A 19,492-nucleotide genomic window follows, 5' to 3' on the forward strand; every position below is an offset into this window, starting at 1 on the left:
TTGGCCAAAAATTCAACCGAAAATTTCACGAGAGATTCTAGCGCTTTCCGGTGGAGTGGGCAGGGGGGGCACAGGGGCGGGCACAGGGGGGATTACATTACCATAATCGAAAGGGAATCGAAATCCCCAACGAATGAGCGAGCAATGGACATGTGGCATGTGGCATGCGGCATGCTGTGTGGCATTTAATGCCAATTAAATGGCCAAAAGGCGGAAATAGCAGCCAACGAGCTAATTGATGGATGCATCCGCACTGGCACTGGCACTGGCACTCGCCATCGCCATCGCATTCGCATCCGCATCCGATAGATGCATTCGTATCTCCGTTTGTCGGATTATGGGAGCCGCACACAGCCACGGACAGCCACACGGTACAGAGACACTAATCGCGTGCCATTATGATGGATAGATTGTGGGGCCACACAGCGGATTAAATGGCCAGGTCTCCCAGGGGAAGGGGGGAGGGGTAGTGAGTAGCCAATTGATTTTGCCATCAGTTATGTGCTCTGGTTTCGGTTGACAGATAATAGATACGCAGATACGTGGATACATCTATGGATACGCCAGATAATTATGCGATTGATGCTGTCACTAATCTGCGGCTCAAAGAGAGGCATAATGATGTGGAAAGGATACAATAAAGCAACCAAATATCACTGAGAATCCTCCCTGATGATGGGCTGGCACCTTTAGAGGCACTCTTTCCACTCTTTCCCCTCCATGCAGCATTGAATGGTCTCTTCAGTGGACAAAGATGCCTCCATCTCATGGTTTTGGCATATGACAATCCCTTTAGAGATGCCCGTGCGCCGCTTCAGGCCTCCTCACCTGCGAGTCCATCCAGCCACTGGATCCTCTCCTGAGCCACTGGGCAGTCACTTCTGTGACTCCAAGTCCATCGATGTCCGGGACGGCGGCACAGGAGCAGTCCTGCGTCAGTCGGATCATGCGTCACCTTTGTGGTCACTGAGATCCCACTTCCCTTACTTCCCAAGACCCCAAGTTTTGCTCAACGATGCATTTTCCGTAGAAGAACCAGTTCTAGGAATGATTTGGCCCAAGAATAGCCATGGCTAAAAGATCTCTGACGATATCTCTCATTATGATACGAAAACCTTCTCAAATGACTCTTTAAAAGGTTTATTTAAGCGGGAAATTCCATAGAAACGTAGAAAAAACGAATTATTAATCAACGAAATTGGGATGGACTATATTTGTGGGCTGCTCTAATCTCGAATTCTCTGATAAATGATTCCCGAAAGGAAGGAAGGAAGGAGATCTCCTCTCATCTCTAAAGAACACCAAGAAACTGCAACGATACTCACGAGATAATCTTCGATCGAAGGCCGAATCTCATGGCAGAAGATCACTCTGCTGTAAAGCCAGACTGTCGTATTAAATACTCTCCTTTCTATGAAGAACCTACAAGATATCTCAGAGGGGAACCTCTCTCTCTCTTTCTTTGGATCATCGCTCCATATGTCGATTGATCCTGGAATGAGTTGCCGTTTTCCATTCCATTCCACTTCGCCTTCAACGAATAAACATAAACATTCGTGTTTATTGCAAATTATGGAATCAAATGAGGACCCAGGATGCAGCAGGATACAGCAGGGTACAGCAGGACTTGTGTCACATGCTGTGGCGGCGGCAGCAGCATATGGCAGGGCTCTCCTCTCCTCTCCTCTGCTCGGCCGTGGTCTATGGTCTAGTCGTTGCGGTCCACAGCTGTTGCTGCAAGTCGCGTGGCACACACAAGAAAGTGGATGCCACGGAGAGACAGCAGGGAAAGTGTATTCAAAGGACGCCCCAAGGAGCAGCAGCAGCAGCAGCACTACGATTGCTTATCACGATGTCTGTTGTGATGGTGCAACACCACCTGAGACTCGGAGACTCGGAGACGAGAGACTCGTGTCAGTTGTCAGTCAGCGAAGAGTCGACACTCCAGAGACGGGCAGGAGGCAGGAGGCAGGAGGCAGGAGGCAGCTCCTTTGCCGTAATGATGATGCTGTCAGATTTGGTGATGCTGCTGCTGCTGCTGCTGCTGCCCCCGAGGCCGAGGAGACAACAGTTGGTTGAGTTGCCACAACAGGAGTGGCAAGAAGCAGTTTTCACTTTTCGAAAACGAAAACGAAAATGAAAAGTGTTTCTTCAATAATTTGTAAATTTAATTTGCTTGCCGCAGCAACAGATGCGCTCCTCCTGCCTCCTGCCTCCTGCCTCCTGCCTCCTGCCACCTTTGGGTCGATCCTCCATTCGATTTACCTTTCCTTTTCCTTTTTTAGGTTTCTTCCTTTCTCTTGTTTTGTTTTTCAAAAATGAAAATTAGTTTTGACGCGCTGTTATGACGTCTCGTCCTGCTGCTCCTGCTGCTCCTGCTGCTGCTGCATCCATTACGGGGCCTTGATTGAGGATCGGATCGGCTCCGCTTTTGACCAGCAACTGGACCCACCATATGGTCGAGGATCCTTCGCTCCTGCACAGCGCGTGCCCAGCGCATGCCTTCCTGGAACCGCTGGACACCCACAACTAATCAGCATATATTTAGGCAGGACGACAGATCCGATCCGATCCGAACCGAACCGATGCCCAGGCGTGCCTCATTAGGAGTCTCTTTTGGTTGGCGTCGGAGGCGGGAAGGTCTTTTCTGCTTAATTTCTCATTTATCTCTTAGTTTTCCAGATATACGAGTACATGGGTACCATATCTTGTGGGTATGTTCGATAGTAGAGGTCGATGCTTCATTTGTTGTTTTCCAAATCGAAATATCTGCTTCATTCGATGCAATCTTAGAGCTCTGTTGTAGGACCCTTAAGGGACATTGATGGAATGGTTAGTGTCCGCCTTTGATCGTGGTTTAGCAGAGATTTCCACATTGATTTCCATGAAGATCTTCGTTGAGTGATGTTTTCCTTTAGAGACCCCCTTTAGTGGATCTCTGAATCTCTCGCTTTGGGGTCCGTGGAAGATCGTATCTATGATTCCTGTTGAGCTCTCTTTGCGCGAAAGATCGGTGATATTTGCATTCTTCTTTCCATATCCAGGTCTGTCCACATCTCCCTCCATGTGTGGTTGATCCTTCGGCTACAAAGCTCCTCTTTAGTGGATTCTTTTCTACGATATCATCTCTGAATCTTTTGCTTTAAAGTCCGCGAACGGCTGATCTTCCACGATCGCTCTGTCTGCTTTCCCTACCAAAATTGATCCGCATCGCCCTTCGATTGTGGGTGATCTTTCGGCTGATCGTATTCCTGGTAAGTCTTCCCCTCTGCGATCCCCGTTTTTGCCCCGTGTGGTAGTCTTCGTGGGAGCTCCCTGCAGGACATCATTCGGTGTGCATCACGTACATCGTTTGCTGATGAATGAGTCTTCCTGTGCATACGCTTGAACGTGTCCTTTGGGCGGCACTGCTAATCCATAGCTTGTTCGTGGGAATGGGAATGGGAATAGGGAGGGGGATAGGGGAGGGTGAGGGTTAAATGGAACCCAAATTCAATGCGAATAAAATCTACTTCCCATTTCCATTTTCCGCATTTCCCTAAAACGTGACTGACAAAATGTGTGTCACGGTCACAGGCCCATGACGAATTGCAGGGCGCGTGAGGCAGCACACGGCAGTGGCAGACATCAGGCATTGCCACAAACTAAAACGAGTGTGTGTGTGTGTGTGCCGTAACGGACTGTGGCACTGATTCCTGATTCCTCTGATCTCCTGCCACACAAACAAAACAATGACACAGCGTGAGGTCTCTCTGTTGTTTTGTTTTTTCTGCATGTCGGGGCATAAACCGATTGAAGGAAATTATTACGCAAAATAGAGTTTGGACAATCGCTGGCTCTGGGATTACGAGTTTGAGGCTTAAGGCCCAGGGATCGCCTGGCAGTGGATTCGATTCGATTCGATTCGATTCGATTGGTAGATGGATGGACAGACAGGAGCGGGGCCTCTGCAACCCCTTTGGATCCGTACTGGCCCGTCCTCTCCCCGGATTCTCCAGAGGGAATTCAGGGGAAGCGTTGAAATGGAAATGGAAAATTATCAGCACGCGATTGAGGCAACGATCTGTCACTAATTACTGCCACTGGCAGGCTGCCACTTTGAGGCAGGTGCAACAACTTCAATTGCAACTGCAGCAACAACTGAAGGCAACTGCAGTTGATTGAGTCGCAGCAGATCGGAACGGAGGCAAAGCGATGCAGATCGGAACAGGAGAAAGCCCCCCCCCCCCACACCCAGGGGGATGGGAGGAGCGATGCAGAGGGATCCGCGGTGCGGTTCAACGGTGCGGCTCGATGGTCGCGACTCACGACACGGCGCGTGCTTTGCTCGACATCGGCATCGCCATCTGAATCCGAGCCTACATTTGTATCTGTATCTGTATCTGGCGCTGGCGCTGGCGATGGCTCTTTGTGGTTTTTGGGTTTGGTTTTTGGTTGATTTTTCCCTTGGTTTTTTCGGGACTCGTGAGCAGAGCAGAGCGTCCGCCGCTTCCGTGCGCCAGCTGCAATTTGTGGCTCATTGCAGTTGGCCCACAAAAAGAAATAAGGGCCAGGCGGAACGACCAGAAGAGCGAGAGGGAGAGAGGGTAAGGGGGAGGGGGAGAGAGATTAAAGAACGAATGTCCAATGCTCTATTTGCACCTAAAACAAGAGAAGGCGATATGCGGGGAATAAAAATAGGAATGGAAAATACACAGTTTTCTTTTAATTTATTTTGTTCTTTTTTTTGTGTTTTTTTTTTCTTTTTTATTTTCTCTATATTTTTTTCCTTTTTTCTTCACAAGAAATCATAAAAGTCCCTGAAGATAAAAAATGTATCTTGTATCTTAAGTTAATGAATTCCATTAAATTTATAGTCGGAATTCTTCAGATATCCCTTGAAAGACACTAGATAATATCAAATGATGTTCTCTGTTGTGTGTTGAAATTTATTTTTCTGCATAAAATTCATGGAATTAAAATTTAACGCACAATTTGAATGGAAATAAAAGTAATTTATTGAAAAGAAATCCAGCTAGGTATCCATTTTTAAATTTTCTTCGATTTTCGATGGGTTTCAAGGATCCTTTCAGGGGATAATATTCGACTTCCATAAGAAATAAAGTCTATCGATGGATTCTTGATTTTGAGCAGATCCTGCCCAGATCTAGCCGTTCCCGAAGTTCAAAAACCTCCAAAAAGTCTCTATACCCGCCTGCTGCCAGGCACGAATTTCAACCAATTTCCATGAAACAAAAACAACAAAAGAAAAAGGGAAAAAAATGGAAAAAAAAAATACTGGGGAACGCGACAGAGACAGAGACCGAGACACGGCATTTAAAAGGCCAAGCGAGGCGTTTTACCGGCAATTATCGCACTGGTCCGTGGCTATCGTATCGTATCGTATCGTATGGAATGGTATGGAATGGTATCGTATCGGTTCATGCAGCACACAGCACACAGCACACAGCCGTGCAACCAGCAGCCAACGAACGATTCAACGATTCAACGATTCAACGATTCAACGATTTGGAGGCTCATCATTAACCGCAAAAAAACGAAAACCGAAAACCGAAAGCGCAAAAACCACGTTCGAAAAACGATTGCTTCGAATGCCAGGACGGGGGATGGGGGAATGGCGGGATGGGGAGGATCCCTCCAATGGATGTCTCTTTTTCTTTCAGTTTTTTCGTTTCTTTGGATGGGTTTCAGTTTCGGTTTCAGCGGGGCAGAAGACTCCGTTTTTGGAGGCCCAAGAGGGAGCCCTGCCGTGCCCTGCCGTGCGGCCAACCTGTTGTCTGGTCTGCCCCTACCCCGTGCGCCCTGCCCCGTGCCCCTTGCAACGTTCGCATTCGCATTCGCGTGTTGTAATTGCCGTCTGCCACAGCCAGCATCTGTTTTTCGGCCGGCGGTAGTTTATCGATGGTTCGATGCCCCATCCGTATGCCCCATTCCTTATGCCCCATGCCCCGTCGCTCCTGCCTCCTTGCGGCTCTCATAACCACCGCAGTGTCAATAATCGACAGCTGCCTCGCTTTTAATATACATCTCTCTTTTGTTTGTTGCTGTTCTTGTTTTTGGGGCATTGGCAGTGGCAGGGGCAGGCGACCCCCCCGTCCCCATTTTACATAACTTTTCCAACGTGTGGCGGCAACAGCTGCCCCAAAAAACCCGCCACATTGTGTGGAGCGGCCCTGTGTCCAGGGGTTAAGTGCAGCTTTCAATTAGCCGCCTGCCTCCGTGTAATAAATGCCCCAGACTCTGCCGCAGCTTCTGCCCCATGCCCCCAGGCCCGTCCTGCTCGATTCCCTTTTTCCTCTCGAGTGACGACTTGTCGAAGGGGAGGCACGTGCCAGCAATCGGCTAAGGGCTCGGGGGCTGGGGGCTTAAGCTCCAGCTCCAGCTCCAGCGGTAATTTACTCAAGAGATTGACAGCATAATCCGTCAATGTGCCACACAGACCTCCCCCCTCCCCCCTCTAACAACAGGTGTGCCGTGCCGTGCCGTGCCTCTCTCTGCGGTAGGGGGGGGAGGGGGGAATACCCCACATATCACTAGTGCAGGATGTTGAGCCCCTATTCGGAGGGCGATCCACTATCATTAACCCTCTATTTTCGGTGGAGAAACACAGGCATTAACCCTTTGTTTTCGGGCGTGTAATCATAATTATGGAAACCCCCCACCCCTACCCCTACCCCTCACCCCCGGGGGGAGCTCCATTCGAGCGAAGAGAGGGATTTCCTCCGCGTTGGCTCTCTTTTTGTCGATCAAATATTTGAGCGGAATGTTTGCTTCAATCCTTGATTAAAAATTCCGAGAACGCATGGATTTTCCGGGCTGCAGTTCATTAGCAAACAAGGTCAGAGGTCTCCCCACTGGGGCAGGGGAGAGCTTCTCGGATAACACCCTCCGTCAGAGTGCGGGGCGGGGGGGATATCCATTTCCCACTGACCAACACCGAGGAGGAGGAGGAGGAGGAGGAGGAGGGGGAGGAGGGGGAGGAGGGGCAGCGTGTGGCAGAGTTCACGCTGAATGTGCAGCAAATTACAGAGCTCACTGGACGGGGCAGCGACAGGGCTACGGGGCTGTCCTGTCCGCAAAAAGGGGTTTTCTTGGGTTTCGATTACAGCGAGTGTCACGCGGTTCAGACGGGGAGGCAGACGGGGAGACAGAAGGGGAGACGGCGTGTCTGCCGATTCGCAGACATTCGCCAGACACCTTTTCCTCCTGTGGGGGGGGGGGGGGGGGCGGAGGCGGCGGGGGGTGTTGCAGTGGAAGCCGCAAAAGTGCAAGTACATCCAGGAGATCATTCCCTCGGGGGTTGCGCAACGGGGAGGCCTACGCGCCCCCCAGCGCCCCCTCATAAGCCATGCCCCTCGGAGTAATCGAAGCAAAGGGCTGTCCTCCCCCCACTTTGGGGCAACGCCTGCTCCTTCGACGCCAAGTTGCACGCTTAATGAAATGCAATAAAAAACAGCGAGAAAAAAACGCGAATCAAAGTCGTAGAGAACTTTTCTCCTCGTTCGGTAAGAGCAAACTTTTGTAATAAAATGTTCATTAGTGTTTGGGGCACCCGCAGAGTCCATGCAGCAGCAGCAGCGGCAGCATCCTCCTGCCCCACTGGCCGTGCCCTTTCCACATGTGTCTGTGTGGCGCGCGGCTCTGCGGCTCGCGGCCCGCGGCTCTGCGGATGAATTGCACTTTTAATGTGTTGCAAGCACTTTAACTGACTGAGGAATCCATAGCAGGAGCAGCGGCAGCGGCAGCGGCAAAAAAAACTCCATCCAGATTGCGGACACCACAGAGAGCGAGACAGAGAGGGGCTTTGGGTGAGGTGGGGCCCTGCCCCGACATGGGATCAAACTTTTGCCGCGTAATTAAAACCGTAAAGCATCGGGGCCCCCAAAGTGGGGACAAGCGCCCTTTAAACTGATTAGCGCCACGAGTTTCACGAGTGTTCCACGAGACTTTCACGAGCTTCGAGTTGGAGCCGCAGTTCGCGGAGTTTCTCGAGTGTCCGCCGGGTGGTCAAGTGGCCCTCCCCCCGTCCGTCCGTCCATCCGTCCATCCGTCGATGAATGCCATAAAAAACTGAACTGAATTTTTATATTTCCAAAAAATTCGATTTTTGCTTTTCATCATTCTTTTTCGAGCCATTTTCCAGCCAAGAATCAAAGGACAATTTCTAGATTTAGTGCCTCTTTTTGGTGGAATATTTCATAGAATTTAAATTTAGAAAAAGCATTCCGTTTCGAGTCGAACAATCCAAAGGAAATCTCCTTGGCTTTTGATTGTACTTTTTAAGGAATTTCCACAAAGAAAAGCCTTCCATTTAGAGGGAAATTCCATAATTCCATCGAAGAATCGTTGAAAAATGAAAAAGAATTCTATACAAAATGTATCTTATTAATCCCATGTCGAATCTTTTAAGATATGTTTTTAGGTCTTCTTTAATTTGTGTCAATGAATCGTAGGAAAACGTTAAAGGATTCTGTTCGGAATGCAACATTTAGTACCTGTTTTTTTTTTTTGTGGAATTTTTCATCGTATTTCGAGTCAAAGAATCCAAAGGAAGATGGCCATGGAATGCTTATGGTTTGCAGTATTTTTCTAGGATTTTCTTGGACTTTTTTCAATTTTATTTGGACTAATTTATTATTAATATTATTATTTTTTATTTATTTTTTGTAATATTTTCTATTAAAATTGTTTACAATAATTTTGTTTTATACTTTTTAGTACTATTATTTTGTATCATTATTTTTTATTTTACATTTTATTATTATTTGTAACTTATTTTTAATTTTTGTATATTTTTATATGGTTATTTATTATTTTTAAAGAGTTTCCATGAACAAAAGCTTTCCATTTAGAGGGAAATTCTATCAAATTCCATCAAAGAATCGATGAAAAAGTTAGAATTTTTTCCTGCAGAATTTCTCTGTTATATGCCTCAAAGAATCAAAGGGAAATGCTCTGAATATTGGCGTATTTGATGGCCTTTAAACCTTTCCATATCCCCCCCGTACCCCATATTGATTCCCTTCCTTCTTTCTTTGATTCTGATCCATGTTGATTCAGGATTCTGTTTCGGGACTCCTTCAGTCGGAGAGGAGATCTATCAATCTATCTGTTTATTTATTCATTCATTTCTGATGACTTACTTCTCTGCCACAAAAGTCAGAGCCAATTTGGATTTGTGGCCATTTCTGGCCATTTGTCCATTTGGGATTCCTTCTGGCTTTTGTGTTGTTGCTTTTGCTCCTTTAATTGTCCTTTTGCTGCTTTGAAACAATGGTCTCTCAGTCGAAAAGTGGGACATGGCCATGGGAAACATGTCCAAGCCGAAGAATGTCCTTTTTGAGCGGAGTTTTTGTGTGGCAGCCACAGAATCGAATCCCACAGAATGCCCAATGTCCGAGATGGTTTTTCCGGGTTTTCCGGGTTTGTTGGGGGATTAGGATGCACAATAATTTCCACAATTTCAACAATTTCAACAATTACTACTTGAATGCAATGTTTATGTTCAATTATCGTCCCAGAAATGAATCCCCAGCCACAGAGTCCTGTCCTGTCCTGTCCAGTCCTGTACATCCAGGACTGCCTCCCCCTCCCTCCCGACGGTTCTCGTTGCAGTTCATTGATTGACATTTTTATTATGCATATTCGCTGGACTGTTATCCTTCCTTCAAGCACTACCACGCTGCCTTCCATCCTTCCGTCCTTCCTTCCTTCCCTCTCCCTTCCTTTTCCCTTTGAAATAACAATAAATTTCCAATTTGTCTTTGGCATTGGCCATAATGACCTCCGTCCACACACACACACACACACACACACACACCACACACACACACCCACACACACACACCCACACACACACTTACAGAGGGAGAGCGAAAAAAAGGACCCTAATCCAATAGATAAATTTCGACAAAATTCCTTGGCTTCTGCGGCGCAATGCCTCCCACAATGTGGCCTCCTCCCCCCCCTGCTGCTGCCCCTGCCCATGCCCCTGCCCCTCTGCGGCTTCTGCGGCGGACACTCTCATTACTTGTCCATTATTATTGGCCTTCCATCCAGTGGCATTCGGACTCGCCCTCGCCTTTGGATTCCATTCTTCAATCAATTTTTCAATTTCCAATTTCCATCCACGCGACTCACAATTGGCCGTCAAAGTCCTGTCCCCGTCGCTGTCCTTGTCCCTGCCCTCCGCTGGCCTCTCAGCCGTAAAGAAAATTTCCATTTTCACTTGTGCAGGGTGGAAGGGGGGCAGGGGGGCAGGGGAGGTGCCGCCATCTCACCCTCTTTCCCTTCCAGTGTGGGTTGGAAATCCAACCAAGTTTCATCTCAAGTTTTGGTCTTCGGGCGGGTTTCCACCGCCAGAAACTCTCGGGAGACCTTCCATCCAGGGGTTTCCTCCGTTCCAGGAAGCTGCTCTAGAGACGCGCCCCTAACGAAACAGATCTCAGATCCCGCAGATCCCGCAGATCCCTGGACTGGGAAAACACACACCACACACACACACAGCAATGCTCGAGGCTTGGCGTAGCTTGCGGACAAGTGCAGGACACTTTTGGACAGGGCAGAGCGGACAAAAAGTCACACAAATGAAACTCTGGGAAAAGCGGAAAAGACGCGGACGCGGATGAGGATGAGGCGGCGGCGGCGGCGGCGGCGGCAGGGGCACCTTGCTGTGTGGGAAACACAAGTGGCGGAAATTCCTGGCCAGAAACGACCGTGTCCGTCCCGTCCCGACCCGTCCCGACCCACATGTGTTTCGCACATGTTGATGGAGGAATTTCCCGCGAGTGCGCGCGGTCTTAGGGCAAAGGAATCATCGAGTGTCCTCCCACGCCCACAGCGGCCCACAGCGGCCCACAAAGGCAGGCAGTACCTGTGATTGACCTTGACAGGGAGATGGCAATAGAAGGAGGGACAGTGACGCAGAGAGAGAGAACTGCCTTGGGTCCACTGTTTTTTGTTTGATGCGTGTCTGCCACAATGAACGGGGCACAAGAAGACCAGAAGAACGTGTGAGGAAACGTGGGAAAAAGGATTTACGATGGGGAGCGAGTGAGAGCGAGAGCGAGAGCAAGAGAGAGGAACGGAATCTAGAGTCTGATGTCTGATGTCTGATGATGTGCCTGGTCATGGTAGCAGCGTGTATCTGTGTATCTGCGTCTTACCTGTTGCATGTTGCACATGTTAAAAAGTCATCATAAATCTCAGTGCTTCGCTGTGTGCGTGTGTGTGCGCGGGAGAAAACTATCCATCCCAAAGGAGGTCGTGGGTCGTGGGTCGAAGGATGATGACTGGCATCCTAGATGTGTGCGTGGCCGTGTGTTTGTATTATCTATCAAAATCTGTGTAAATTCCCCGATTAACATGCAAAACACGTAACCACGTAGCCCGGCTAGAGATCCTGCCCCGCACCGCAGAGCCCCGTACTCCTTTTGTGCAACATTCCGTGACCTTTCCCGCGAATGGACTTAGTCTCTATCTGTCTCTCCCTCTCGCTCTGCCCCAGGGATCATGCCACAGAGAGAGGTGCCTAATAATTTGTATAAATATTTATTTTTGCTACCGATTTTTATCTCTCTCCCTCTCTCTTTCTCTCTCTCTCAAAAAAAGGTGTGAAATTTCAAACCCCTTGGAAGGCAATGATCTGTTACCGGGAATCACAAGAGAATGAATCGAGGATCGAAAATCGAGGATTCGGTTTCGGATTCGGATTCGGGGACATGTTCTGCATTGCTAAAGATGATTCTGGTTTTGCATTTCTAACCCTCCATACTCCCCCCCTCCCTCCGCCTACTGCTGCTGTGGCACGTTCCAGGGGTAGAGGGTCATGATTCGACTGGGAATTGTTCGCTTACTCGATTCTACAGTAGATTTCTTAGACCAAGATGAGACCATTTCCACCCACAGAACAGAAACAGTTTTAATGGTTATTCCACGCTCCCAGTTTTAATGGGCATTCATCAGCGTTCCCCCTAGAGCACTCATCGGCCTCTCCAAAATCAGCCCAGTTTCGATCATCATCGCCCCGAAAGTCATCACTCCACTCGCCCAACGGCCTTGGACTTGTGCTTTCGCAAGCGATCGCCCACGAAGTGGGGCTCTGGTCCCATTGTCTGGATACAAAGCACAAAGAGAGGCAGGCATTGGCAATACGGGAATGAGTCAATCATTGATTGTCAATTTGGATTGACTAATCCATCCATCCGCCGCGGGCCATTCCTGCCTGCAGGCCATCGGTAGAACCATCGCTCGAGCCCCCTCCCCCGCGGAGAGAGAGCGTGTTCGAACTGCATCGAACGTGTTCGGGCCGGCAACTTATACGAAATGTTCGAAGGCCCGCCGAGCGAGCGACAAAGAGAGAGCCCACTCTTATACGGCCAAACAAAAACACAACATGTTCGAGGGCTCGAGCGGCCGACGGTTCGGGCACTATATAAGGCCGGTGGCAGGCACTGAGGCCGTCATTCCGCCGCAAAATCCAAACCCAAAAATAAGAAACTAAAGAGTAAACGTGTGAGAGAAACGTAGCAAAGCGAAGGCTGCGTTGGCGTGAGATTTCGAGAAACCGAGAAACCGAGCACCGAGCACCGATAGCCCCGAAAGCAGCAGCAAAATATTCAAATTGTCCACCGTTTGGATTCATATTTTTTTGTCGTTCGTTCTCTGTGTGTGGGTGTGTGCTCAAGTCACGCCAAATTATTTGATATTCGCTCAATGCTCCGAAAATGAATTTTGTGAGCATCAAAACAAAGTTCAAGATATCAAAAATCGAACATCAAGTGAAAGACAACAACAATCAGCAGCATCGAGTAGTTGCAGACGCAGCCGCAGCCGCAGCCAGCAAAAGTGCAAGAAACTAAAAAAAAACAAGAACTAAGAAAACACTTGGATTAAAAACGCATTTTGGATAAAAAAAAAAGAAGAGATCCAGAGCACAAGCAGCAGCAGCGGAAAAAAAAAACAAAACATAAGGTAAGCAAAAGGCCACGACCTTAATGACTGCAACAAAACAACAACAGGGGCAAAAACCCCCCAATAGAAATTGTCGCAAAAAGGGAATAACAGAGTGAGAGAGAGGGGGGGAGGGGGGGGACAAGGCATGCCGCGTAATGAGTTTGTTCAACCCGGTTGCAAGTACCATTACTACGATGGTTTCTCAGTTGTTGTTGTTTTTTAGGGGTGCCAGTGGAATGCAAAATGCAAATTGCACTCGGCGACAGGCGGGCAAAAACTATGTGAAGTTCTGGAATGGACATTCCATTCGAGAGTTGGAATTAATTGTATCTTTCGAAATCCAAAGACAGGCAGACAGACCGACAGACAGACAGACGGACGGACGGACAGATATCTTGTGCATTTCGGCTGCAGCACTCATGCATGCGGTTCATGTTCATTCATGCTCTCCTGGGCATTCAGTGCAGACAGCAGCAAGCAGCAAGAGGCGGCAAGCAGCATGCCATCTTGCGCAAAATTGTAAAAATGCCATAATTAAAATTAATAAATAAATTAATTAATAAACAAGAGGCGCAGAGCGAAAGACTGCTGCGATTTCGTGTTTTATTGAAATTGCTAGGCAACGAAAACAAACGAACGAAGTCCGAAGCCGCGAAGCCCGAAGCCCCGAAGCCCAAGCCAAACCAAAAAGAACGAAACGAAACGAACCTCGGACTTAGCCGAAGGGGAGGGAAGTAGTAGCAGTAGCAGCGGCGGCAGTAGGGGTTTTTTCGGTCAGTTGTTGGTGCTCCCACACACACACCACACCACACACCACACACCACATGCCGTACTCCTCACTCCTTTCCGCCTGTGCAGGTGTGGGTCGAACTCAGACATAATTACAATAATACCAGACAACAGACAACAGACAGCAGACAGCAGCCAATGGCCATACCAATGCGTTCGACTGCAGGCAGGCGGCGTCACAGCAGACAGACCTCAGACGCAACTTCGAAGCGGAGAAAGAGAGCGAGAGAGTAGTAGTTGTACTTGGGATACCCTTCTACTCGACAGAAATATGACAATTATGAAAGGGAATAGTGCGGACAAAGGAATTTCCGGCAAAACCCACGTTCCACGATCCACGATCCACATGGAGTCAGACCCCAGCAAAAGCCAGTCTTGAGTCTCATTTTTTGTTGGCGTAGGCGCCGCTGCCGCTGCAGAGGAAGTGTCAGCGCCAAAGACGCGTTGGCGCGACTGCGACTGCGACTGCGGCTTTTCATTGAATGTTGTGCAAGGCAGAGGCAGCGGCAGAGGCAGAGCCGAAACCCAATGGAAATTGTTTGATATGACTTTTGATTCGCTTTCGATTCGAGTGTCTGTCTGCACAGCACAATTGTTGCTCACAAAAACAGAATTAAAGAAGCTTTTTTTTTTCCTTTTGTTGGTCGATCATTAGCGACACTGAATGTCGAATGTCGGCTCTGTCGCAGTCGCTGTGTGTAATTGAATCGAATGCGATTAACATAATTTTGTTTGAAAAATGTTGTCTTTTCGTTTCGTTGTCATTGCAAATTACTCCGTACAATAATGCGCCTAATGCCCCGACCATTAGCTGATTAGTTGGCCATTAGGCAACGGCGGAGAGGCTGAAGGCATCGCAGCAGAAAATGCACTTAAAAACAACAGCAACAAAAACGTTACATAAATAGCGAAACGAAGGCCATGCCACACTCCCCAACAATCAGGCTGGGAAAAACTTTGACTATGCTTCATGGCTAATTTTAGAGGGAGACAGAGACAGAGACAGAGACAGACAGAGAGAGCGAGAGAGGGAGAGACAAGCCCCCCAAAAGAAGAAAAAACCCCCCAAGAGACAAGAAAAGAAAAAAAAAACTTTTTTTTTTTCCAAAAGGCCCATCAAATTTTATGAGCAAGAAAGACAGAGAGGGGTAGATAGGGAGGGGGAGAGAGAGGGAGAGATGTTACTGGTGACCCAGTTTTTCCGAGGGAAAACCAGGAAGTGAATAAAGTCTCAAAACCATAAAAAAAGCACAACGAAAATCTCCCCAAGGAAATTCTTGGGCCCCCCCGCCAAAAAGAGTGTTGCAACGCGAGAGAGAGACAGAGAGAGAGAGGGAGAGAATGAATAATTTATGCACTTAATTGATTTGTTTATTGTTTATTGTTTTCTGTGTTTTCTGTGGTTCATGTTAATTAATTATAGACTTTATGTCGTGTTTTGTTTGTTGCAGAAGTGAAAAATCTTGGACTCCAGAAAAATGGAAAGCACAACAGAAACCAAAATGCAAGTGGCAGATGCCACAGCCACAGCCACAGCCACTGCCACTGCCACAGGCACTGCCGCAAAGGTGGAGACCATCATTGACATTCCCAGTGGCGCTGCCTCGTCGGCGTCGGCGTCGGCGTCCTCCTCCTACGACACGGACTGCAGCACGGCCAGCAGCACCTGCTGCACGCGACAGGGCGAGCACATCTACATGCAGCGCGAGGCCCTGGCCATGTCCCTGCCCATGTCCTGCCCCGCCGCCGCCACGCCCCTGGAGGCGTCCGCGGACGAGATGGGGCTGCTGAAGTACGAGCACCGCAAGCACTGGCCCTGGTTCATCCTCATAATCTCCATCATTGAGGTGAGTACTCCACAGACCCCCCCCTTTGGGTGTCCCCCCCCCCCCCTTGGGTATTTATGATTATTACGAATCAATGCCCGACGAATAAAACTTTCGAAATAGCCCCAAACTTTCAACGAAATGGCAATAGGAAATGTTTCAAAAAGAGCCAGCCAAAAGAGAGCGGAAGTTTTCCTTCCCCCACCCCCGCCTCCGCGCCCCCTTCGGCCTGTCTGTGTGTCTGACTTTGTGGCGCCTCCCCCGAAAATCGATTGTAAACAACTCGAACAACAAACAACAGAGAGAGAGAGAGAGAGAGAGAGGGTGAGAAGGGAAATTGTGGAAATTATTTGGCTAGAAACTAAAGCCAAAGAGGGAGAGGGAGAGTCCTGCCCCATGGGGCGTATGATATGTTGTTGCTTGAACAAATGCCAAAAAGTACGGGGCATTCGTTGGGTTTTCGGGGGACACCATCGCGTGCCAGACAGCGCCAAGAACCAATACATAAATCAGACCCCCCCCTGACTCTGTTGAAACCCACTAAACCCCCCCTTTTCGATTCCGTATCCTTTTTGCGTCCTGCAGATTGCCATCTTCGCCTACGATCGCTACACGATGCCCGCTCAGAACTTCGGGCTGCCGGTGCCGATACCGAGCGACTCGGTGCTGGTGTACCGGCCCGACCGGCGGCTCCAGGTGTGGCGCTTCTTCAGCTACATGTTCCTGCACGCGAACTGGTTCCACCTGGGCTTCAACATCATCATCCAGCTGTTCTTCGGCATTCCCCTGGAGGTGATGCACGGCACGGCGCGCATCGGCGTCATCTACCTAGCCGGCGTCTTCGCGGGCTCCCTCGGGACGAGCGTCGTCGACTCGGAGGTGTTCCTGGTGGGCGCCAGCGGCGGCGTCTACGCCCTCCTGGCCGCCCACTTGGCCAACATCACCCTCAACTACGCGCACATGAAGTCCGCGTCCACGCAGCTCGGCTCGGTGGTTATTTTCGGTAAGTTGAGAGAGCCCACGCCCCCTCTGCACGCCCTCTGCAGCGCCCTTGCACCGCCCTTGGCTAACCAAGAAATCCTCTGCTCTCTCCTTGTGTGTCTCCTTTAGTGTCCTGCGACCTGGGCTACGCTCTCTACACGCAGTACTTCGACGGCGGCAGCGGGGAGGCCGCCTCCTCGGCCTTCGCCAAGGGGCCGCAGGTCTCGTACATCGCCCACCTGACGGGCGCCCTGGCGGGCCTCACCATCGGCTTCCTGGTGCTCAAGAACTTCGGGCACCGCGAGTACGAGCAGCTCATCTGGTGGCTGGCCCTCGGCGTCTACTGCGCCTTCACCGTCTTCGCGATCGTCTTCAACCTGATCAACACCGTCACCGCCCAGCTGATGGAGGAGCAGGGGGAGGTCATCACACAGCATCTGCTGCACGACTTGGGTGTGTCCTAAGCGCTCCTCACCGGCGGATTGGACTCCAGTTGGGTCCCATCGGCGGGTCCTTAGCAGAGAGATCTATAGACGAAACGAAACGAAACGAAGCGAAAGAGAAGGAGGAGGAGAAGGAGAAGGAGAAGGAGAAGGAGAAGAGACAGCAAAGAGAGAGCAAACGATTTTTTAGTTCAAAACTAAATCCGAAATTCGTTTGAATTTTGCAATTTTGCCGCGTTTCGTATTTGTTTTCTTTCGTTTCGATTTGCTATCGATTCGTTATCGATTCGTTATCGATTCGCAGTTATCGTTAATCGTTATCGTTATCGTTTTCTAGTTACCGTTTTGCGCGTTTCATTTTCAAACAAAAAGCAACAGAAAAAACAGACAAAAAATTAACAACAAAAGAGAAATAAAAATAAAAAATTTAAATTAAAATAAAAGAAGTAAAAAACCGAAAACCGAAAAGCCGAAAGCCGAAAAACGTGTAAACAAAATGTTGTGATAGAACCAAAGACTGAATAATTTTTTTCGCGTGTAAAAAAATAACAAAAAACTAAAACAAAAGAAGGAGAAGAAGAAGAAGCAGAAGAAGCAGAAGCAGAAGAAAACCAGGAAAAACAAGAGGAAAATCCCAGCAGCGCGCTATAAAGCAATTATCAAAAAATAAATGGAATGAAATTGAATGGAATGGAAAATGTATTTCCATTTATATTTCCATTTTTTTCGCTCTTGTTTTGTTCTTGTTTCGCTTTGTTTCTTCGCTTAAATGGTTGTTCTAAATTATGTATTTATTGGCCCTCCCCCCCTCCTAAGCAACCCCCCAGCCACCCCCCAGGGCATACATTTAATTCTACTATAATTTAGGATTTTTTTTTCAATTAATGAAGCAGCAGCGAGGGGCCGTAGGGAGCTCTAGAAATATATAGAAAAGAAATCACGTAACAAATTGTAAATACTATTAAGTCCGCACACTAGTCAAAGCAGAAGATAGAAGATACAAGATACCAGATACCAGATACAAGATAAAAAGATAAAAGATAGATAGATACAAGATATGGTAGGGGAAAATTCAAGAAAATTCACAAAATATTTATCCATAAGTAATCCCCCCTCCCCCCAGAGAGAGAGAGAGAGAGAGAGATGCATACAATACACACACACACACACACACACACTCAAAAAAGTATTACTAATTTATATATATGTATATATTTATTTCCTTCATTTTTTTGTCAATTTATTTATTTAATTATTTAATAATTTAGTGGAAAAAAGCACGAAAAAACACACACAACAAAAACAACAACAACAAAATGTAAAGAGAAAAACACACACAGACACAGACGACACGATGAAAAGCCAAAGAAAATACAACAATTATCAACAAAACAAAACAACAACAAAATATATGCAAATATATTGTTTTATTTTATTTTAATTATTTGCATTTTGACTTCAGTTTGAAAAAGGTTTTAATCGAAGGATAAACACATAAAGATAGATAGATACAGCTAAGGATACTCGCAAGATACTCGATCGTACTCCATCGTACTCCACGTGTATCCCGAATAGATATCCCGAATACAAGGATACACAGATAATCCCTGGCCTGGAAAAGTCAGCCAGCAAAAGCGTAAGCCAAAAACTATAGAAAGGGCGACCCATAGACCCCCCCCCCCCCCCCCCCCTAGCCATAGCCATAGCCATAGCCGTAGCCGTAGCATACTCTATATTCAATTTTCAATGTAATGGAAAAACCACAAAAATCCACAGATACCCCTACCCCCCCCTTATAGAGAGAAATCAAATAGCAAAAAGCAAATAGCAAATATGCAAAAATCCAAAAGAAAACAAAAAGAGAACGTAACGAAACGAAAAATCATAAATAAATAAACGACTAAAATTGAACAAAAATAAATGTCTAAATTAGAAATGAAATTCCTCGATGGTCTCTCGCATTTTTCTATCCGGCAAACAGACACATCTCCAGGGCGGAGACGAGCCAGGAGAGGGGGAGACGGGGGAGTGCCAGGGGGAGTGGCACTCCACAGCAATCGATATTTGTTCCATTTTTGTTTTTGCTTTTGCCTTTGTTTTACATCAACAAAAATTGCATAAATGTGGGCACTTCTCCGGAGAACTTCTCTCGTGTCATTCGGCGAGTGAATAATTGCAACTAAAGCTCCAAGAAAATCCTTAATTAAGACCCGCCCCCGCACACCCGCCACCCGCCACCCGCCAGCCACTGCGCACAGCTTTTCCTGTGACTGCCTGCCAGATACCCTGTAGGCGGTGCCAGAGGAGGGTGTATGCTGTCCCAGAAGAAGCCACAGATACACCCCAGATCCATCCTTCCCGGGAAATGCATCCCAGTTTCCAGGCATCCAAATATTCTAGGATATTTTCAGAATATTCCATGGACGAAGTATCTTTCAGTCTCAAGGGCTTTTTCCATCGAAGCAGAAGGGTGGCTCTGGCTCTGGCTCTGATGAGGGA

General features: G+C 48.0%; 2 protein-coding genes across 2 annotated transcripts in view; one reads left to right on the forward strand and one right to left on the reverse strand.

Annotated features, from left to right (window-relative positions):
* Positions 1-19,492, reverse strand: part of LOC108153706 (cohesin subunit SA-1) — a 47,092-nt gene that overhangs the window by 22,174 nt on the left and 5,426 nt on the right. The window lies entirely within an intron of this gene.
* On the forward strand, positions 12,451-18,170 carry LOC108153358 (protein rhomboid). Its single transcript, XM_017283324.2, has 4 exons — positions 12,451-12,972; positions 15,195-15,590; positions 16,155-16,572; positions 16,680-18,170. The coding sequence occupies exons 2-4, from the start codon at positions 15,222-15,224 to the stop codon at positions 17,012-17,014; spliced, it is 1,122 nt and encodes a 373-aa protein (XP_017138813.1). The 5' UTR covers positions 12,451-12,972; positions 15,195-15,221; the 3' UTR covers positions 17,015-18,170.

Source organism: Drosophila miranda, chromosome XR, assembly GCF_003369915.1.
Source record: "Drosophila miranda strain MSH22 chromosome XR, D.miranda_PacBio2.1, whole genome shotgun sequence".
NCBI classification, from domain to species: domain Eukaryota; kingdom Metazoa; phylum Arthropoda; class Insecta; order Diptera; family Drosophilidae; genus Drosophila; species Drosophila miranda.